This window comes from Anarhichas minor, unplaced genomic scaffold, assembly GCF_050575085.1.
Source record: "Anarhichas minor isolate MPS153535 unplaced genomic scaffold, ASM5057508v1 ptg000021l, whole genome shotgun sequence".
Lineage (NCBI taxonomy): Eukaryota > Metazoa > Chordata > Actinopteri > Perciformes > Anarhichadidae > Anarhichas > Anarhichas minor.
This window is the reverse complement of record NW_027466467.1, coordinates 3733526-3757655: the sequence shown is the minus strand read 5'-3', so window position 1 is coordinate 3757655 and position 24130 is coordinate 3733526. Positions and strand designations below refer to the sequence as shown.

General features: G+C 40.3%; 1 protein-coding gene across 1 annotated transcript; it reads right to left on the bottom strand.

Annotated features, from left to right (window-relative positions):
• Nucleotides 1-538: 538 nt before the first annotated feature.
• pxk (PX domain containing serine/threonine kinase) lies at nt 539-24130 on the bottom strand. Its single transcript, XM_076096255.1, has 19 exons — nt 23869-24130; nt 20608-20658; nt 20364-20411; nt 18337-18523; nt 17682-17759; nt 17171-17244; nt 15021-15095; nt 14165-14269; nt 13708-13809; nt 13380-13541; nt 13095-13212; nt 12838-12916; nt 12664-12712; nt 12461-12538; nt 11178-11264; nt 10813-10876; nt 9914-9974; nt 8276-8304; nt 539-4558 (listed from the first exon to the last, which is right to left on the bottom strand). The coding sequence occupies exons 1-19, from the start codon at nt 23968-23970 to the stop codon at nt 4371-4373; spliced, it is 1737 nt and encodes a 578-aa protein (XP_075952370.1). The 5' UTR covers nt 23971-24130; the 3' UTR covers nt 539-4370.

Sequence of the window (24130 nt, the reverse complement as noted above, 5' to 3'; positions counted from 1 at the left end):
AGTTTGAGTCCTTTCATTGATTCATATTTTCTTGACTTTGTTCACAATAGGGTCAGAGCTTTCAGCGACAGTCCAGCGTCACACTACACAGATAATGAAGCTGCTGCTGCGACCTCTGAGCCACAAGATTTACAGTCAATAAAACGAGTTGTACACGCTACACTATAAATACAGTTTATAGAGCCTTTAATCAATATTTTCTTCTTCCTACCCCCTACTCACCTGGACAAAACATCTTTTACCTTCACTCTGATCTTAACTACACACCTGTAGAGTGGGTTAGGGTAAATGAAGAGGTGTATGGCAGCACAGACAAGACAATACTACCTGGAGAACACTGTCATTCGTGTTTATGAGGAGGTGTAAGGGAGCTTCTATACGTGCATTTCCTTTTTTTGTGTAAATAAAAAGGAAATACTTACTACAAATTCCATTGTTACTTAGTTCCCTGGTTTCTGTTTAATCTAGGCATTTCAAATCTTCTAAGGTGCGTCCAAAAACCCCATTTCACTAACAAATAAACACAACTTAGTCTTGATTTTCCTGAACCATTTTTTAATCAAATGTTCATTCGGTTGATACAGTTATTATTTCATCACAGCAGGCTTGCTAGATTATTATTTTTTGACTTGAATATAGATGAGGGTCATTTTGCAGCTGCATTAAATGTAGAAGACATATTTTTATTCAAAGGCGACATCGGGACGAAACATTTGATGCATCTAGTGTGAGATAAAAGACCTGATGATTGAAGAGTGGTTTTCGTAACAATATACTTGTAATCCAGCACCGTCTCTGTGACTGTGAATTTAATTGTTTTTCGCAAACACACCTCTGGACTCGTCTTCCGCTGCTTGTAGGTAAAGTGCTGCAGAGAAACATACCGATACAATTTAATGACCATTCAAAGAACGTGAAGACCATTGCATTGGACCGGATTGCACTGAATAATAAAAACAAAAAAAGGCATTCAGCACAGAGCATCGATTTAAAACAAAAGCTCCGAGTGCTTAAACTTGGATTGCAGAGATCAGAGTCATCAGGTGGCAGGATTCTACTGAGCTCAAGACTCACAATAACAACTCTGTCACAGGCTAACACTTTAGTACGCAGTGCGTCAGGTAATCACAGGTGAGAGGAAGAAGAAACGAGGACCGAGACACAAGTGGGCCTCTTGTGGAAAAGATCCTCCTGTCAGTCTGATGACAGTTTACTGCTGCTTCTACTGTTGTCTCTTGTTAAGGTTTACAAGTAAAGTAGATCCTCATGCTGCCGTGGTTCTACCCCAGAGTCACGCACACTTTTAATCATTCGACATTCTGGAAAATACGCTGAGTCGCTTTCGGGCAGAGAGTCGGATGAGAAGATAAATACCACTCTCATATCGGTCTGTTCAAATAAAAAGCTACAGCCAGAAGCCGGTTAGCTTAGCTTAGCACAAAGACTGGAAACAGGGGGAAACAGCTAGCCTGCCTCAGTAATAAGGCCTTGGACTGTTTGTCAGAGGTACGAGGTGTAGACGTCACCTCGTTTTCACTATTTTCTGACAAACGATAACGAAAAGTAATCATTAGTTGGTATTATTTAGGGAAATTCCCAGACTGTAATGCCAATAACATCCTGTGTGCTAAAGTGTTACTATCCTCAGACAGAGCTTGTATACATACAGATTATCTGGCATGTATGATATCAGACAATATTTCAACAAAAAGAGACATTCATTTTTCCATAGGCACATGGATCCATATGGCACAATAAAATAATCTCAGCTCTATGACGACAACAGACATTAAAATACAACAGAATTAAAACAAAACCAAAAAAAACAAATAAAAAAAAAACAGGAATCAACACAATCAGGGTCTGAAATTAACCGTCACCGGACGTCTCACCAAGGTTAACTGTAACGTTAGAGTCACCAGTGCTGTTTAACTAAATAAGATCCCAAAATAACGGATTTCCTTCTTTCATTCCTTCAGCAGAATGAACAAAGATGGATGCTGTGAAAAGCTGAATTTGAAGTTGATCATTAGTTTACATTTCAGGTGCTTAATCTCTGACTCGCATTCGATTACTAGTTCAACTGCCGTTCAATACAAACGACTATGAATTAATAAAGTCAAACTAAAAGGTGACGAATGGATTTTCTCTCTGTAGGAAGTTTCAAGTCTGTGCAAGTTCATTTTCGGAGAAAGAAGGAAATCTTAAAACATGATGGGAGACTTGGAAAGTGATCAGCAGTTAATGGGCTGAAACAAAACATGCAAAAGCAGCAGTGTGGGTCATATAAGTGGAATATAAAGGACTTATTGTGGTGCAAAGAAGCTAAATCATAAAAAATCTCACATATCAGTAAAGATGCTGGTGGAAAAAAAAAATAAAAATAAAAAAAAAATAAAAAAAAAATAAAAGTATTTCAGATTCATTTCAGACCCCAAATACAATCAGAGCGGCTCATCGCTGTGGATCCACGTTGCTCCGATTCAGGACGGTACAGACGTCTGACCGGTATCTCCGTCTCACAGACGTTCACCAAAAGTGCAGGTTTGACATCGCGTAGAGCAACGTCTCTATATCCAAAGGAGAGAGCAGCTGCATCAGCCGCAGCGGCACCGGCTGCCGTTACTTTCTGCCACGTTTAGCAGCCGAAAGTCTCACTGGTGTGAGGCAGAAGTTACAGTACGATGGGAGATCAGAGGAGAATGCTGCTTAACTTCATGGTGGGCAGTTTCACCTCTCCAGCCCTCCCGGGACTTGAGTGAAAACTATGGTGAGCGTTATATATTGGGATTGTTTACATTAGTCAAGTTTCCACACAAAAGTAGCGCAAATTTTAACCAAATTCCAGAAAACGGCTAACGAAAATGCAAAATAAATGTGCCTTTCCATCCAATAACATACGTGAATACCAGGTGCATTAAGATCAACAGTTGGTGGCGTTAATTCACCTAAAATGGTGGAAAACCATGTGGAAGACATGATGTAAATATGTTTGTTTCATGTATTAATTAGAATATTTTAAGCTCAACGCGCCACACAGATCTGAGTTTCTCTTTAGTGAACGTTTGAGTCTTCATGAACATCAGGATTTTATTTGTATTTATTTATACAGCAACATTTCTACTTTTTTGAGACGTATAAATATTCCTTTTTAAATTTTCATTTGGGCTTTATATGTACAAATTGAACGTGCGCAAAAAAATAGGTGGATGGAAACAAACTTCTTGCAGTTTGTAGCATCGCGGGTAGTTGTTGATTATGTGCTGCTCTTTTTCTTTTGTGCTCTAACTTGTGCAAACTATTTGCATGCTTAGTCTGAAATTAATCAACAACTGACCAATCAGGACGCCTCATGCTCACAGAGCTGAACAGTAAAGTTTCTTTATACGTTCCTAAATGGGATGAACAACCTCAGAGGATCCATGTCAATCCACAACCTCTAACTGACGAGCTAACGGCACAAAATCTCATCAATCTGTCCCTCTGGTTCAGACCAAACAAAACCAACAGCAGGTCTGATCCCACCGTGACGTTCAGACAGACGCACTGCAGCAAACGGACATCTGTAAGTTGAGAACGTTCTTAAATCGTGTGAAAATAAACCTGCGGGTCACATACGGTGACCTGCATTATTTTTTCAAGTGCAGACACATTAACAGATTTGTTTCAATTGTTTTTAAGAAAAGTGTGTTTTTGGAACATGATAATAGACAAAAATGACTTTATTGATTCGGGTGATTGAGTCTTTTTTTTTGTCACCGATGTCCTGCAGTGAAACGGTCTCCGTGGAGGCAACACGTCATGAGATGATTTGTCAAAGAGGGAAAGCCGGAGTTTGGATCAGTCCGAGGACAGATCATCAGTGTCAGAGCACCGATATTAAGATCTTTTGGATCCAGGAAATTCAACTTCCTCATCCAGCGGGACGAAGCATTCACAGTGGCTCCAAAACATAAAATTTCAAAACATTCAACTGCCACCTTGACAAGAAGAAAAGAAGCCAGTTGGCTGCCTGTTGAAGCAGCAGGTCAACCAGAAAAAACCCAAAACCCTCACCAGCCTGTGGAGCCCGGTGGCCGTGAGGACGAACCTCGGTGCCTCAGACTGTCCAGAGTTTTTTTGAAGGGCAGACTGAGACTCTCCTCTTTCCCACCACAGCAACAGATTTTAAAAATTTAAAAGCAGGAAAAAAAAGCAGAAATAGCAATAAAAAGTAAAAATGGTACTTGGAATATTTTTGTTTCGTTAGCGATTCCTTTTCACATCTCAGGGAGCGACGACATGAACCGGTCCCGACCACAGTGCGGAACCAGCAGGTGGGTCGTGACGCCGTAGTGACTGGTCCTGGTGGAGGAACAGGTGGTCGGGGGTCAGATGATGGCTTTGCTGCGGTTGACGATCTCGGCCTTCTTCAGTTTGCCCTTACTGAAGGCCTGGATGGAGCTCAGCAGGGCGGTGCGACCTCCTCCAGAGGAGGACAGAGGAGTAGGACAGGAGGACGAGTCCAGCGTCGGAGGAGGAGGAGGTGGAGGGGGGGGAGGAGGAGCAGTCAGGGCTCCTGGATGAAGGAGAGAATCAAAGAAAAGAGGGTGAGGAAACAACAACACCTCTGGTTTCTGGTGACATTCAGTTTCCCCAGGAGCTGGTTCCACAAAGATAAAGTTAAACTGGTCGCTTGGTTCACGCTGGTCTTAGTTTTACTCTTTAACTAGTTTACAGAGAGTTAAAGAGTCACTTCAAACTCTCATTAATATCAAACAGAGGGCAGTAAAACGTGTCCACATTAAGACACTCAGCCAATAGAGGCACGAAACATCACAGCTAAAGATTAAACATGAATATAAATCACAACGTTATCCTTCAGATGATCAGAGTACAAACCTGTTCACGGTCTGTAGTTTTATTAGAGACTATAACATTGGTCGAAAATGGTTTTGCATTACTTTCTATTAAGGCACTCTGTCATTAATGCATTATTAATTAATAGATTGTTTACTAATGATTTATAGTTCAGTTAAGTCATAAATAAGAACCCCTTTTGAGTTATCAAATATACCTTTTGTTGATCATATTTAGTCAAGTTATTAATAAAAATATTTTTATATTTCTAATTAGCAAACGGCCGAAGTCATCTGCAGTTATAAATGAGTTATTATTAAATGTGCTACACTGAACATTTTTGACAAACTAGAAACCCAAACTCTGGCCTCTGTTTGTTTAAATGTTGGCACCATTACAACTACACAGAATTAGAAGTATGGTTTGCAATATATTCATGATTGTACAGACAACTATCACTGGATTACTGCGATCCCGAACAAAACTTAAAAACACAGTAAATTAATATTTTACTAATGACTTATTAATTCTTCAGAAGCCATAAATTACAACAATTGCAATCTATAAACCCTTTATAAAGGGTGAAATAACACACTTATTTAAATTGTCGATTGTGTTCTGTGGGTTTTGCAGAGTTTATCTTTATGAAACCAGCTCCTCCAGATCCGTGTCCCGGCTCAACTCAACCCACCACCAGTTCACCTTTCAGACACGTTGGTCCGGAACTAAAAAGCCTCATTTTAAGAATACGGAGTCAAACGGCCGGGTGGTCCCGAAAGTAAATACGTTAATAAAATAAAAGTTAGAAAGGTTTCTTCTGTTTTCGATATGTGTAAAAGATTTTTTTTTTAAACTACAGTACCCATAAGCCTCAGTAGCTGTTGCTATGACGACAGAATGAAATCAAAGTTCTAGATCATTCAGATCCAACGAGGCTCTCGGATTGGAAGATTCTTACAGCAGTGGCCTCTGGGACTTGTAGTTGTTTCTCTCAAAGTTTTCTGTGGCTTCACAGCTCTGTTGTCTTTTACTAAAGGAGCTACTGCCTCCGTTTCTCTACTCGTCTGGATCACTTCGATCAACGGGGTGAACTGATGGCGAGTTGAACCGTAACCTGGTACATTCTCTTACAGTTGTGCCATTTTGCATCCCGAACTGAATAAAAAGCCGGTGATTAGGGGCAGAGAGACGTAGAGCTCTAGCATGTAGAAGCAGAGGCCAAGCGCTGCGACTTGAGTCCACAGACTCCGCCTTCTGTTTGACTAGACGGTGATTATCTGCGATGTAATGAAAGTACATCCGTCACTCTGACAGATGGTAACCACACCTGGAAAAACCCGTCACTGCAGAAGGACATTAGCATGTTTGAAGATGATTTTATTTGGAATAACCTGTTTTTGGCTGAGCAGAACAGAGGAAACGTACGACGTTAGATTTGAATTATTTTATAGGTATTTTATGAAATCATAATTTAAGAATGCCTGCAGGGGTGACTGATTATCTCCAGGGTGGCTGTGGAACAAACTCACTTTCATTACATTTAGCAGCCAAAGAGGCCTTTATTGTTTTTTTCCATGTAATATTCAGATGACCCTTCAGTCACGTCCACAGCTGCACTTCCAGTGAGACATCCGTCTTCAGATGTCAGACCAGAGCCCAGCTGTGTCCACGGTCCACAGTTAATGTGATTAAATGTGAAACTTGTGCTCAGATCTGTGATCACAGCCCGACTAAGACAAGCTGTGTCCGAAGTACGAACCACCATGAAGGTTTGAAAATGGTCCGTGCTATGAAAACAAAAATGTTTGATAAATACGGGCCCAGATCAGAAGTAAATTATTCAAAATTTGTAATCGATGTGCTTGAAAGAAGGAACCAAAATGAGAACCAAAAAAAGGTTTATCTGGTTACTTCACGATGTTTATGGATTATCTGAATATTAAACCAAACATGTGAAAATCCTTTTAAAAGATTTTCTGAAGGGTTTGGTCAACGGCAGAGCAGCTGGGAGGGGAAAAAAATATTGAAAAAAGAAATCAGAGTTATTATGAGTTCGATACGTTTCTGACCAGAAAAAAAGCAACGTTCAAAGACCTGACACATCTTCACCGTGACACCCCCGTCCCAAACACAGACACACGAGCAGACGAAAAACAAACAAAACAGAGACGGACAAACGGACATGCTGCAACTGACCAGGCGGACAGACGGAACGGACGGATCACAATCTCCAATGAGGACATGGGGTCTGAATCGGGGAGGAGTTGGACTGTCTGCGAGGTTTGCAGATCATTGCAGATTGTGAGGTTTTTTATAAAAGTTGTGCGTACACCCTCTTCCAGGCAAACAGAGACTCGTTGATCTCATCATTGACCCTACAAAGTCCCTTTGAGGTTGAGAGAGGAAGTAGAGCCGTGCCTCCACTACATAGTGTGTCCAACAGAGAGCACTGAAGGTTCATTTCTATCCTGCAGAATGTCCGGCTCAGTGTGTATCTTGTAACACAAAATACAAAACAAAAAAATCCAAAGGAGGAAGTTTTGATGTATTTATGTAAAACTTGAATCACCGCCTCACGGTTGTATCCTTCCGCCAACTAGTCATGTTTTAATTGACGTCCATGTCTAAACAAAATATCATCACTTCATCATTTTATCCTATTAGACATGTGTGAGGTTGTCATAATTAGCATATACATTTTTGAGTTTCTGCCAAAACGTCGAAGTCAGTAATCTCCGGTTCTGCTGATTGAATCCAATGATGAAGTGTCTTAAAGCTGCATTCTCTCTAATGTCCACCAGGGGGCGACTCCTCTGGTTGTATAGAAGTCTATGAGAAAATGACTCTACTTCTCTCTTGATTTATTACCTCAGTAAACATTGTAAACATGAGTTTATAGTCTCAATCTCCAGTTTCAAGTCTTCTTCAATACAACATGTTTATTTCGTAAATTATGGTCCATTTAGAGTCAAACAGACCATAAAGCAGAGTATGCTTTAGGGCGGGGCTTACTGTGATTGACAGGTCACTAATGCTATCAGAGCGGTATACGGTGCAATATCATTATCAGCCGGAAAACTCCAGTATTGGTCAGGTCGGATTTAGAACGTTGTAATAAAAGTCCTCATTACTGAAACACAAGTTTCAACACCAGAACTAAAGAAGCTCTGGATTTCAGCTTTCAGTTAACGGACGGACATGTTTGTTTCCAGGAAGCCGTTATCTTAACGTGTGCTGCTGTCTGCACATAACACACACAGAGGCTCGTGATCCGGCTCAATCCATTAAAGTCTATTCATTCATTACTTGAGATCACAAGCATGAGACAGATCTCTGACCAGGAGATTGCTGGGAAATCAGGGTGTACGACAGCTTAAAAAAACCACCAGTGACCTTCATCATCATCATCATCGACGTTATAAATCGTTTACTTTACCCAACGACACGGTCAGAATGGAGCATGCTCTATGGTGGAGACGGCACAGGAAAGAGAGAGGGAGATGACAGTTATCTGTTCAGTGGACCAATCAGCATTTACACAGTATCCCCAGGACAAAGAGGAGAGGAGAGGAGAAGAGAAGGAAAGGAAATAAGAAAAACAGGAGAAGAAATAAGAGGAGAGAAGAGGAAATAAGCAGAAGAAGAGAGGCAATAAGAAGAAGAGGAGGGAGGAGAGGAAATAAGCGGAAGAAAGGAAATAAGAAGAGGAGACACTTATATCAGGGGAGGAAACTGATGCCACATTCGTGTCAACATGGTGTGAAAGTTTGGTGATATTCTTTATTTTATTTGCATCGTCAAGAAATCTCATGAAAAAGACCAAAACCAACAAAGAATCCTAATAAGTATATTTTGGATTCATCTAAACCGTGACGGAGGAAGTACTCATCTCTGTTACTTAAGTACAAGCAGCAACACTCTGTTACAAGTTAAAGTCCTGCATTCAACACTTAACTTACATAAATGTACAAAAAGTACTTACTACGCACATTGGCCCATATATTGTATCATAAAATTATAATCATTGATGTTTTAATTTGTTTATCACTGTAATGTTACAGCTGTAACATTGGAGCTAATCTTAATTTATTTACTTACTGCTGGGTACCTTTAACTACAATAATACATTATAATTTACTAGTTGATCCATATATTTGCTTATATATTGATAATCTAAATATGCAAAGTAATGTTGTCAAATAAATATTTTTTTTAAAAGTACAATATTTCCCTCCAAAATGTGGTGGAGGCAAAAATGGAAATACTCAAGGAAAGAATAAGTACCTCAAAATTGTGCTGAAGTGCAGTCCTTAAATGAGTAAATGTACTTAGTTACTTTCCACCACCAGCAACAGAGCTCAAAACACATCAGTGACCAGCATCAGCACTCACGAGAGCAGCAGATCTATATTCATCCGCTGCTGAAAATAGTCCCCCAAAAATGCTCCATTTGCTCCTGTTTGAGTAAGGTTGGCTAAAAGCTACAGTGACCTTTCATTAAATATGGAACTATATTCTGTATTAATGAGCCTTTTTGACAGACTCACGTCTTCAGGTTTGGGTCTTTTCGTGGGATTTGTTGCCAACAACAAGCATTAAGAATATCAGCAGACTATTGCTTTAAAATATAAAACATCAGTGTTTCCCATCCTGCGTCCAGCTAGCTAGAGACACAACAAAGTGAAGGAGACACACTGGAACCAGGTCCTCACATGGCGAGAGAAGAGGTGAAGAGACAGACAGACAAACAGACAGACAGGTTAAACGATTAGTCTTCATATTCACACATGCAAATCTCAGAGGAAAATTGAGGGAAGAAGTTCAGGGTTAACGATAAAGATGCTGTTATGGATCTGAGAGCTGCTGCAGCAGGTTCTCACCAGTCTGTCAGATACGTTCCACAACACAGAGACACCGGGGAAGACAGACAGTTCAACTGACAAATGGGAAGACAGACAAACGAACAGACTGATGACAGGACAGATGGACGAACAGACAGACAGACGAGAGGATAGAAAGACATACAGACGGGAGGACAGACAAACAGACAGTTAAACAGACAGACAGGGCCTACCTGTGGTGGATGGGGGGGGTGGGGGAGGAGGGGCATGTGGGAGGGGAACTGGCTCCAGAACCTGAAGATGGACAGAAAAACTGATTATTCCCCATCAGTAACTTTAATAAAGAAAAAAAGCATAGCTCAACAAAACCTGAAAGTGCAGAGTCTAGACTACATTTATTGTTTTAATATCCATTTAAAGATTATTCTAGGATGTAAATGTAATTCATGGTGCCGTTAGATTGCTGCTCGAACGTCCCGTGCTTCCCTTTGTGTTTTTGAAAGGCTAAACGCCAACAAATAAGGAGTGAAACAGAAATGTTTGTTCCATAAAAACACGGTGGACATTTTGTAAATGATTACATCTATCTTCTTTTCAATAAATTTAGACTTTTGGACCAAGACAATGACAGAGACGAGGACTGAGCACCACCTCGCTCTCTCTGTGTGTGTGTGTGTGTGAGAGAGAAGGTGGACTATTGCACACAATGGTTCTGTCAATATAATTCATTCATTCATAAAATGTCAACGTTATGAATGAAGATTTGAACTATAAGATACAACACCAACTAAGACTGTACCTAGGTAACTGTTCAACTAGGTGTCCAACTACGATTAACATACCAACAAGCTAACTAGCTAACTAAAAACGAACTATTACAGTGATTAACACGCTGCCTACTCGGTTAATAAGCTAATACGCTACCTCCCTTTACAATACTCTTAGACTTGTTTTGCTGTGTTGTAAATTATGTCAGACTAACCAAATGAATAAATAAATATCGAATAAAACAAAATGACCGATTCAGCTATTCAAAACAACACCTACCAGGTGAACTAGCCAACCAATTAGCTTTAGCTAGCTTGTAAAGACAAGAGAGGCTGAAGCTCTGGTAGCACCAGCAGTGACCTACCAGAGTTATTGTTGTTTCTAACCGAGACGTCTTCTTCATTTTCATAAGCCGACCGTCTGGACTTCTGCAAAGACAAAAACTCAACATTAGATTTCATTGAAACGATACGGTTAAGCTAACATGCACCATTTACAAGAAATGAACCGCTTCTTGTGCACTTGTAGAGTCACCTCTGTTCCTCTAACCTCAAACAGGTTCCGTGTTTAATGCATGCGTTTAATTTCAGTCTCTCTCAACAGAAACTTGTTCCTGTGGGTTTTTCTAAACAAACACGTATCCGATGAGTCTTAGCCGCAACCAGCCAAGACGTTTGTCCATGATGTTGTTCAGATGTACTTCCTGTTGTGAGAGACGCTGTCGCCTACCTTCCTCGCCAGAATCTTCCTCCTCTTCCTCTCCTCCTCTGAGCCGTGGTGAGACTGAGCTCTGGTCAGCCTCTTGTGCTGGTGGAGCTTCAATCAAACAAACACACACAACATTACCCTCCTTACAAAACAGCAAACCTCCTATTTACAAGCTGCATAATGCAATCTGTTCACAAAAAGAATAGGAAATCCCTGACTTTACATTCAATAAATGTCTTCAGGTCTTAAGTGTGCAGAAGTCTTTAAGAAAAAGAGATAATGAATACTGCATAACAAATACTGAATCTGTGGATCTTCTTCTCTTAAGAACCTTCACATTTCTATTTCAGCAGATATGGCAATTAAGTGGTGAATATTCCCATTTGTTGCCCACTTTGGCAAGTTGATAATCCACCCTCGGCCTTGAATTTGTCCGTTTCTAGAAACAAGTGGAATGCAGAGTTCACACAACATCACGAGGCTCTCCGGTATCCTTTCATGACCTCTCCTTCATGGAGTAATGTTTGTCTATATTCTTGTTTTATAACTGCACAGTGAAACAAGCAGAGGAGAAGCAGTGAGTGCAAAGACAGCGGACGGAGATTCATGTAAAATGCTTCATAAAACACAGGGTGACCTTCAACTTTATGGACTGCTGCAGTTAGCGTGCTAGCCATGCTATCTGCTGCAGTGAATGTTTACAACCCTGCCCAGGCTATTTCATGTCCCATCTGCTTTTTCTGCCTCGGGACGCCGGTAAACGTCTGCAGGTGAAATCTGTTTTGACTTCCATTTAAGAAGCAAGCCGTTCACCGTCATTCTATGCTGGTCGATAGTCGAGGAAGCATGAAAATCAAGCATTCATTTCCCCAAATGCAGAATGTCATTCATGAAGCAGTCACTTTCAAGACATTAGAAGACATGAAAGAATCTGCGGAGAGTCAAATTGCGTTCACTTTGTAGTTCTAAAGAGAACACGTGAGGTTTCAGTGCAGTCTGCTCCTGGAGTCGGCATCACTTACAGGAAGAGCAGCTTAAAGTAATTTGACATTAATGTCAGCACACTGTTTGTGTTTGCAACATGAAACGGTTGTGGGAAATCACGTTGCAATGTTTTTCCACAGTATTTTATGTTGCAGGGGCCCGGCCTTGTCCAACTTGTTTAGCAGGTCACCGATTCAAAATACAGATATTTGGGGAAAATCGTTGATGGAGCCTTTAAGAAGGGACATGTCCTCCCGAAGGTCTTCAGTGGAGAAAATAAACAAACGATTTAAAGACGTTAAATGAGTGAAGTGACCCACCAGTCTCTGCTCCTCCTGAAGCCTCTTCTCTAGACTCTCCTTCGCCGTCTTCAGCGCCTCTTTTAGCCTGCTGGGAACCTGGAGGAGAGGAAGGACTCAGAGGTCTGCTTCATCTTTCTTGTCGTTTTATTTTTTTATCAGAATAAACATTCTGAAGGAGTTCACATGGACAAACTCTCGGAGCAGTAAACTCAGCCTCTCACCTTGATCTGGAGTTTTTCGGAGTGTTGGAGCTGAACGTCACTGAACAGCCTAAAAAACACAAAATGTGACTCATCAGCAACAAAAAAAACATGATCATGAGTCTGTACACAGGATGTAGGTGCATCACTACTTAATGAAAACAACAGGACAGAGGCTACGTCAGGTGAACTCACGGTGTCTGGATGAGCTGCGACACTGTTGGCATCCCGCTCTTACAGGCTTCTGTGGACAAAATGGACTGCAGCACTGACACTGAACACACGAACACACACAAAATAAATCAAATAGAGCACGTTGGAACATTTAAGTAAACTTGTTTCAGGTCCAGAGGACAGAATGTCTGGAGGTAGAAAGGAAATCGTGACAGCATCTGTATGTGTACATATTAATCTGTGTGTGTGTGTGTGTGTGTGTGTGGATATATACTGACCCACAGCGGTGTAGGGGGCAGCCGGGTATTGATCGACGGGCACGCTGTCCGGCGGTCGGCCGTACATCATCTCGTAGAGTAAATGTCCAAAGCAGAAGACGTCTATGCTCTCTGTGGTCTGCAGAAACACAAGTACTACTTAGATCTAACTTTCAATCACAAAGTGTGTTAGTGCATGTACAGGCTCACAATCTGAAGATTTAAAGATGTTGTTCACAAGAACACGAGCTGACTCCTGGAACAATTATCTCTCTCCCATATTCTCCATTTTCAGTGTCTACGTACGTTGATCTTCCTGAGCTGGCTGAAGGCCGGTCGCAGCACTGAGGGAACTCCCAGCATGCCGTTTTCTACATCAGTCAGTCGACACACGCCATCATCCACAATTACGTTAGACGCGTGCAGGTGACCGAAAAATACGCCGCCATCATGGAGAAGCTTCAGGCTCTGAACACACAGAGAGAGCGAGAGAGAGAGAGAGAGACTGTTGTAGTAACAAGTAACATTTTGTGATATGTGTGTGTGTTTTATTTCTTTGCATGTGATATGTGTGTGTGTGTGTGTGTGTGTGTTTTATTGCTTTGCGCGTGTGTGCATGTGTGTGTAAATATACCTCCAGGATCTGGCGGCCGTACAGTTTGATGTGCTGCAGTTCGAGTCCCTGACTCTTCTTCGGGTTACAGTACTTCTTCAGGTAACTCTCTCTGGGTTTCACCTGGAGGAGAGGAACAACGGGTTTCACTGGAACCTTTTACCAACAATATGGTGGAATAAAACTAAGTACATCCACTCAAGCACAGTTTTGAATTTCGAGGCATTTGTACTTTACTTTAGTATATATATGATCTCCACCAGCTGCAACGTTAAAGCAGTGAACACATTATTGCATCAATAATTATAATCCAATAATATAATATACATGTTTCTGAAATTAAATATTCTGCTAAATGAATACTTTTACTTTTTATGCCAATACTTTTACTTTAGAGAAGTTTTGAATGCAGGACTTCATCCAAAAAGCACTTCAGTTGAAGCATAGTAATGCCTTTACTCCAAACACACACACACACCTTACAGATGTGGTCTCTCAGAGAGCCTCTCTCACTGAACGGCCGGATGAGCAGAGCTGAAGACTCACTGGTGCTGGAGAACAACAGCGGACAGAGATATGGAGTCTGGAGAAGAGGAACACTTTAATTATTTACAGCTCATTATTAATTAGAAATAAATGCATCTCTGCATTTAATATTCATATTAAAATGGTACGATTTAAAGAGGAATATTTTTTATTTTTTTCATCACTACTGGATTTGGCTACGGCCTCAGTAATGTGGAATAATAATAAATATATATATATAAATAAATAAAACTATCCGAATGACCATCAAAATAATTAAAAAAACAATGAAGTAAAAACAAATCAGTGAATTTAGTATTAGCTATAGCTACGTTTAGCCGTAGCTATCTCACCACCTAGCTGGTAGCTTTCTGTTGACATAGCTTGTGTTAGCTTTAGCTGTCTCCACGCCGTTATAATGACGAATTCAACAGTTCACAGATTAACAGATCTAAGTGCAGTCACTACAGTTTGGCATGTTTTGGCTCCTTTTTGTTGCTGCAAATTTAACACAATGTTTATGTGTATATGTTCAAACAGTTGCTAAAAAGTCAGATTCTGGTTTCACGACCAAATGTTTAGTTACTGTGTTTGTGGCTGTGTAAGGCAGTGCAAGTTACACACACACACACACACACACACACACACACACACACACACACACACACACACACACACACACACACACACACACACACACACACACACACACACACACACACACACACACACACACACACACACACACACACACACACACACACACACACACACACACACACACACACACAGAGAGAGAGAGTACGTACAGACAGGCTGGTTAGCAGCTTTATTGCTGACTGCAGGTCTTTGTCGGACAGGAACTTATCAGGACCCAGGTCCACCTACAACACACACACACACAGATTATTGGTTATTTCGATAATTACAATCTTCTCTACAGACTTGCTTCTGTGAACCCGAGTTACACAAATGCAATTTAAGTCATGTACTTTTCAGATTTAAAATACTCCCAGATCACATATTTCCAGATACTTTGTAGCTTTAAACTCAGACTGCTTTTCCTCATGCACTCCCACTTAAATATTTAACTGTAAATCATTCACACAACAGGAAATGAGAATAATTTATGAACTACTGAAGACGCACAATGTGACGCCATTAGACCTTCTTAAAAATAAATGGGAAACAGATTTGGATGAACTAATTTTAGACAAAGATAATACAGGGAATATTCTCCTCTTCGCTGCGCCTCAGGAAAACTGTTATTCAATTAAAATAAAACACCGTCTGCACTCGTCTCAAGTCAGACTTTCTAAGATTAAAGCCGACATAGATCCCACATGTGATCGATGCAGGTAGAATCCAGACACTCTGGAAAGTCAAGAAAAGTCCCTTCAGTCAGCTGAGCGGAGTGAAATACGGAGGAAATACCAATCAGACGGTTTACAGACTTTATCGCTCCGTCCACATTTGTTGTGTCCGACTGGAAAATACTTTAACATCAGTGAATTACTTTTAATTTAATCCAAATGAAGCTAAATTGAATCTCCACTGTGGGGAATCCCTCAGCGTCTGAGACGTTCCTAGAAACGAGTCAGAGGAAAGTAAAAGTGGAAAACTGTTCTAAATTCTTACTTCTCCTTGAAGAGAGAAAAGAAGAAGTCATTGTGATTCAAGAATTCATAGAGTAAAACTTGTCCATGTGTTGTTGCGTCACTTTTCCATAAAACGCTGTCCCGCTGAAACGTGTCACAGAATTATATTTGTAAAATGCTTCATTATAGTGATTTTGAAGAAACATTAACTTCATTTCCATCATCAGTTTGTGAAGGACTAAAGGTTAGAGGCTGGGATTTTACAATCCTCAACCTTCTGAACCCAGAGCAGCTTTTCACTCCCGTCACATTTTTCTTGATTTTCACTGAAATATATACAGCAAGTCCTGCACCTCTATGGAAACAGCACAATCATGGCTAGAAGTAGAGAGAACTTAAACATGTCTTTTGTGCAGTATAACAAAGTTGCAATGCCATAAATCATAAAATTAAAGAAATGCAAGTTGAATTTCTTTGATAAAGTGTTAAAGCTCCATGTGATATATATATACATTGAGCTATTCACCTTTGTACAACCTCTACTGTCCTCTCCTTAATGCAGTTCAGTCAAAGTTTTACAGATTGTTTTTCAGCCGAGTAGATCATCGCTTCCTAGTTGCGTTGAGAAGCGCAGAATTTAACATATTTTACATGATCTGGTTTGAGTAAACGGTTTATTTGGAGCAAAATTTTAAATGAGACATTTTTGGGATGAAATATCAAAATGTTAAGCTCATTTTCGGTTGCTTTTTCTGACTGAAGCGTTCGTCACACATGATATGTTCAAGGACCGTCGGAAAGTTGAAAATCTGACAATCATGACAGTTTTTACAGCTTCTGGCTACGATATACGCTGGAGTTTTGCCCACTGTTTCAAGAGGACATGTTTTCCATCCCGCCGGCAGGTTTTTGAGTTCAGAGGGAAACCGTGACGTTGTACCGTTGCAATGTGGTTTGTGCAAATGAACGATGTTCGGCTTCACTCCGTGTTACCGACACCCGGAGCTCCTCGCTCACCCAGCGGTGAGTCTTCAGGACGAAACGTTTCAGGTGAGAGAGCTCCTCAGGATTGATTTGCACATACCACCCACATCGCAACGATACAAGTTTCCTTAAAATAATTAAATGATATATTTTGGTTAAAAATCAATACAAACAAAACCTGATTAAATAACAATTCACGCATGCATGTTTGAAACTTCATATAGAATTTGAGCATTACTCCGAAGATCTCAACTCACTAGTTAAAGCCAGATGAAACAACGTCCCATGTTGCACGCTTGTATTACTGTTCTCCTCAGACATTTTTCTCAGCCTGTTGCTGTTTTTGATCAGTGAAACTTGATTTCTTTTGTACTCACCCAGCTCAGCAGATACCGCTCTTTGGGCTGCTCTTTGTTTTTGATTAGAAAGTATTTCTTCCTGATTCTCCAGCCTTAAAACAAACAAACAGGGTGTCACTTCATTTGATACTCAGCCAATAAGAATCAAACAACAATGTTGTCAAACGTGTTGACATACATTCAAATATACTGCATCGTGTTAAAGCAACACTTTTGAGAGAAGAGGAACACATTCTTTCTCTTCCAAGCAATGAATCAATGAAACACATCGTTGCTTACTTCAATACGCTCTGTTCACTGTGCTGCTGTTACAATCGCATTGTAGCTAAATGCTAAACAGTGACTAGTTTAAAGCGGTAGTTTGGATGTTTTAAAGTGGGGTTGCATGAAGTACTTATACAATATTATTTATTTTGGATACTGACTGTGTGCAGTGTTGCATTTGAAAACAACGAATCTAAAGCAAACTTCAGCATGCTGTGCTAGCGGTTAGCATTAGCACTGCAAACAGTCAGGTTCAGAGTCTTACCGTTGTCTTTGAGAGGCTCCAGGACCTCCCACTTCAGGTCCGACCTGAAGAACATGGAGACCTGCTGCAGGGCGATCTCTGACAGACAGAGAGACAGAAAAAGAAAGAAAATAATGAAACATAACAATACAAAAAGAGAGATACTGGTGATTTAAAACAATAAATGGTTATACCGTTCTTTGCATATCGATGTCCTTGTAAACACACGAAAACCGGCATTGTTTTGACAATAAATGTTCATAAACATTCAGCTCTCATGGTCCACATGTGATGTCTGCCACAGTGCCTCTTTAGAAACTACCACTAGAATTTTTCAGAATATATTTATGAGTCTAAAAACACAGAATCCAAGGTGGTCTCTTTAAACACTTAAATCTGCAACAGTGTGTTTGTTAGTAGTTTTATAAATTCATCACATCTTTTGTAAAATCTGAATCTGCAAAGCAAATGTTAAAAAATAATATATTCAGGTTAATGTCATTGGGTAAAAACTACAATAAAATACATATATACTGTGTATATATAGTGAATATTTAGTGAAGTATTAAGTAACATAAAATATTAAAAACTGAACTTAAGTATTTGATGTGAATTTCCATTTCTGAATAAGAAAAAAAACTGAAAATAATCTCCCAGTGAAGACGAAGGAACACACCTGTGTAGTTGGCAGAGTAGTTGTTTGGGTCAAGGAACTTCTTGACTATCAGGGAGCTGGAGAGCAGGGGATGCTGGGTAATTGAGTCCAGAAAGGCCTGCAGTCCTCTCTGCCTCTCTGCTATGAACTCCCTGTCCATGTTTCCAATTAGCTTCTTGGGAGGAAGAGGGAGACTGATGCCACAAACCTGCAGAGAGAGAGAGAGAGAGAGCTGGAGTTTGTTTTCTTATCAACTTTAGTCCTTTCCTGTATATCTAAGCAATGTATTTACACAGAGACAGACTAACAACAGGTTTCCGACAGTTCTGCTGCATGTGGACTGAAGGTAAAGGGGCCGACTGGAGGTCGGGGTCAGTGGGAGACCCCAAAAAAGGAAATGAGCAGGCGAAACCTCAGCAGAAAAACCGCTAACTTCCTGTTATCGAGCAATGATTTGACCTGAACATAAGACGAGTCACAACCAGGACAATCTGACACTAACCCCAAAGTCAGAGCCGCTCCAGGCCTCTCCAACGCAGTTCCATTGATTATAGATTTAATAAAGATCAATATGATACTGGGAAGATGCTAACCTGAACTGATTCTAATGATCTTTAAGTATCAGATGCACCTTTTCCACATGTGACCCTTTAAAGTAAAGAACGACACAAAAATGAGCTTTCTTTTTCTCGAAACAAGCAAATCTGTCTGGAGGCTTTTTTTTTTTTTTGTTTTTACTTAATATCTTAAAACAAGAAGAAATTAAAGGCCAACATGCAAGTTATCATCGCACTGGTTCCCTCGACAAACAGCCGATGAATAATAATAATAATCTCTGTGGTAAACGGAAGTTTATGATACTTACGTACACGCTTTGTTGGTAAATGCAGAAGTAAAGAACTGACGCTATAATCAAAGCTCATCATGACTTCACTTCCACCAAGCTTGATATATTTAATGTCCCCGACAACATCTGGAGTCTCATTTAGCCACTTGTTTAAAAACGCCTTTCTTAAGACACAAGTGTTGTATTTACTGACAATTGTATTTTGTAGAACAAAATGTGAAAATCTCTGAAGCTTGTTTTAACCACAGAACTTATTTCAGCCACCAAATGTGTAAAAACACTGACTCATTTCCGGGTTTTAGGATTCCTGCAGCGCCCCATCCTTACACTAAGATAACAAACACTTCACACATAACCATGTCTCTATCTTCTGTAGGATTGAGCCACCGTGACAGCTGTCACGGTCCAGACTGAGATGTCTCATCAACTAATGGATTGCCATGAAATGTATTTCTGACAAGTTATTGGTTGAGATATTTCAGTCCCGAGAGCTTTAACTCTAACACGGCGAAAAAAATCCATCACAACATGAGCTGAATCTCATCAGGTGCAGCGGAGCAGAATGAGCACACAGCAGCGTTTTCAACATATTCTAGCGGAGATATACGGAGTGTCGCAGTGCAACCTTCCAAAGCAAACAGCTCATCAGTACACAGACCATCAGACCATCAGACTGCCCTCTCAAACCACCAGCCAGGAAATCAATGACACAACAGCAAAACCTTGAGCATATCGTACCCAACAGGCACTCAGTGTTTCCAAACAGGAAGGAGATTATTGGCTAAGATGATGCCGCGGTGTGTAAATGTGCACTTATAGACATTTCATGTTGGCAGGCTGCCGTTTTCTTCATGTTATTAGGCAATTACCAACAACGCACTTCAACAGTACTGCTGCCCATTTTATAAAGCAGTCCACCATAACAGTGTATGATAATCATTTTTAAAACTAGTGTCATCTGTAGAGCTCAGTCACCAAAAACACTCATTTCTGCACCGAGCATTTAAAGACATCTGTGAAAAGTTTGTAGTTTTTTCCTTCAGCAGCAGCTTGAATTCATGTCAGTCACGAAAGATCCGAAAATGTCCGCAGAAACTTTCTCAAAGCAGCGACGAGGCACGAGACACTTCTCTGCTGTTCCATCTGTAAGACCAGCATGTTTTAAAACACCCAGGAGACGCAGCGACTAAAAGAAACTCACCATCAGGCTGCTGTTGAGGACATCAAAGTCGCTGTAGCGCCGAATCACCTGCAACACACACACACACACGTTACTGACCCGTCTGTGATTGGTCAATTCATCTCCTTATTGGTCTTATGATCTGGACATTTTTATCGGTCAGTACTTCTGCCAAACAAACTGATTGATTGGCATTTCATAGTCATGTTCTCTCCTCTGTTCATTCTAATTGGTTGCCACCTGAGGTGGTGATTGGTGCATTTACCTGCCAGCTGTTCTCTGAAGACACGCCCCTCTGGACCCGGACGATGTACTCCTGAGAGACGAGAGAGATCACAGCCATCAAAACATTAGTTTGCTGCTTTTCTTAAGTAACTAAAAATTGTACAATCACAACTTGTGTAAATGGTTTAAACAATGAGAAAACACTGGGCAACCATGTCCAAAATTACATTCCCATATAACTAAAATCCATTCTCGATCAGGTTTCAAGGAAAACATTTTCTACCGATTACGGCTCGCAGTTTTTTAAAATTGGAACAAAACAAAAAAGGAACAAAATGACTTGTTATGTTTAGATTTGGTAAAAGATCATGGCTTGTTTCAAAGCTGTGTTTCTTACTCTATTTAAGGAAAAGACGTCAATTAAAATAAGTCAATGTTGACCTTTTTTTTTTTTTGTTGCAGGGTGAAGGTCCCATATCGAAATGCTAAAATAAAGAAACAACTGTATTGCTATGAAAATAAATGGGATGGGAATAAATGGAAACACAAACAGGTTCATGTTTCAGTTGAGTTCACTTTCCAAATAAACGGTTTAAATAACACAAACACTGTTCAGTGAGGATCTGTCTGATCACGTCGCTGCGTTCACAGATCTCTGCAGTGAAATGTTTTCATAACCAACAAGAATGATTATGAAACAGGACTCGTGGCGTAAACACAGACTTTTCCTTTAATCTAATCCTCTAACAGTGTAATTCCTGCTGACAGGCTGGTTTCTGCTGTTATCTCGCATTCATTCACGTGAGCCCAACACAAACACATGACATCACTTCCTGTTAAACTCGATACAATCTCTCAGACGATTTCTTTCGTCAGTCTCTTCCGAAAATGTACAAAAGCTACAAATTCCTGAAGTTTTTTCTCCAGTGCAGCAGTGTATGTTTCATCACTGCAACAACCTCTCTATTATTCATGATATCCACCCTCCATTCATTTATAGCAGTAATGTTTGCAGTCAATAACAGTCGTCACTGTTCAGTCCCTTCTGTCCTTTTGAATTGCCTTGTTGTTTAAAAAGGTGCAGCACACATAATCCTGCCTTCTGTCCATTCTCGTAGCTCTCCACTCGCCCTGAGTCAGTAAAGCTGCCGACCTTTGATCTGCAGCAGTCTCGTGCTTGTGGAACCCGCGAAAAAGAAACATATCAAAACAAAAGGGACAACCGGCTGATCGGTATCAGCGTCAATACCGATCACATGAAGCAGGTCGGGTGATCCACGCCGAGTACAGTTTTCTTAGTAGGTGTCACATCATTTAGCTTCAGACTCTGTTTTCTTTGAGCGACACTAATTCCCGGCCTCACGTTATTCAACATGTAAACCGTCCCACTGAGTTCCACACAGTGAGCTATAACGAGTACAAGTAACAGCAGATACCAGGACGTGGAGTATTGGATCCACACAAATGGAGTTGACCTCACAACATATTGTTGAACTTGGATAATATCCAGAACAAGATTTCTAGTCGTTTGTGTTATTCAAAATGACTTTTAATTAGTTTTTTCTTCTTTGGAATAGAACATGCAAGTTCTATGTTAAGATATATTTTTGCCACTGACTGTACATTACATTATTTTATTAATTTAATTGGGAGAAACGCATGATAACATGACACCGACCTCCGACTTCCTCTCCTTCTAGTCAGTGACTTGTAATTGGTGACCAACAGGAAGTGACTCGTCCTTGAATAGAAGCTCAAATACATGCCCCAAATACAGTGTTAGTGAGAGGCACATGCTCACATTTCTTAGGAGTTGCTTATGTTGTGAAATTCTGGAAAGTCATCTGACAGATTCAGCATCAAGGAAATCTGTAATAATGTTGTTCTGATTTACAGGAAAGTTGGTGTTTTGAGTGGACTAAAACAAAAAATAGTAACTCTGTACAAAAACTACCAACAGGGAGAAATGTAAATACATAAATACAGTTATTATATCCGTCAGTATTAGTGTCTCCTATGAGGTTATGGTTCTGTTTTACATGTGCAACAAGGATGCCTGACATTAGCATGCTAACTGGCTAGCTCAGCTGATCCCCAGTCGGACTGTAAACAACAAACCCGCAACAGATGCGTCCATTATCGGACAGACGAACACATGTCCTGCTTCATTATTATTCCTAAAAACATGCTTTATGTCCACCGACAGTCACGTTGTTCAACCGTCATTTCTTACTGCAAACGAGTATAAAGTACACATTTAAGTGCAAAGTAATGCTGAACATGAGCTTTTACAACAAGTTGAGTTACAATGATGAGATGATGTCACGCCAAACTTAGTTAAAAACAAATGCGACAAATTAATGTTTCCGTTGATTTTAACAGACGCAGAGATTATTTGTGTCACTTTACAAACATATCCACCATCTCTTCGCTTCGACACGTATAAACATACAGAAAACAGCAAGCATAGTCCTCATACAACGTTAGTAGAAAGATGTCAATGGAGGCAAATAATAAAAAAAACGACGTTTTATTTATTTATTTATTTATATATATATATATATATATATATACATACATATATATATATATATATATATATATATATATACATACACATAGATATTATTATTATGTATGCCGAATGTTACAACAGACCATTACAGATTAACAATACTTTTTGTTAAAGATAACGTTAGACAGCCTTAAGAGGAATCAATAAGACGCAATGATTGTCAATATAATTCACTTTAATGATAATAGATAAGCGACGGTTCTCGGAGCTTTTACAGGCATTGCTTTCGGCTGCTGGTCCTCCAGTCAGTCGGTGTCAACGCTCCACTCTGATCGCTTTACATCAGCAGTGTGCTGGATGCAAAACAGCTTCCAGGAAATTGCTTAATCAGTGACAGTCTGCCCGATAATGGAGATACAATGTCAACTCTCACGCTTAAAAAATAAGACTTGACAACTGACGCACGGGGGTGGGGGGTGATAGTACTATTTTTTACAGCTATATTGAGTTGAAAGAGTTGGTTTGATGGTTTAATGAAACAATTCACAAGAAGAAAAGAGCCGAAATGAAGCTTCCAACACATGTGTCCGATAATGGAACCGGTGACGCAGCGATTGCCTCAAACGATAAATTCCCCCTTACAATTTACGCTATTACGCTGTATTTTCGACACGTACGAGCATCTATCTTCCTGGGGTGAATAACATACTGTTTCACCTGTTAAACCTACAGGTTGTTAGTAGGTTAGTTAGGTTGACGTTTGTTGTTTTTCTAGTAAACACTCACCGTGTGGGACTGCAGGTTCTGGCTGGCTTCGATCACCGCAGTTAGAGGAACGGTGTCGTCAAGCAGCAGCCGGCCGGGGGTCTTCTTCTCCAGGAAAGACATCCGGAGGATTAACGGAGAAAGTCTGGTCTTAAACGTGTCCGTCTGTCCACTGACTGCGGAGGAGGAGAAGGAGGAGGAGGAAGACCAACAGCTCGGAGAGAAGCGAACTAACCGCTGGCTGTTAGCTTAGCTTTTTACCGTAAACCAGGATGCGGTGCTG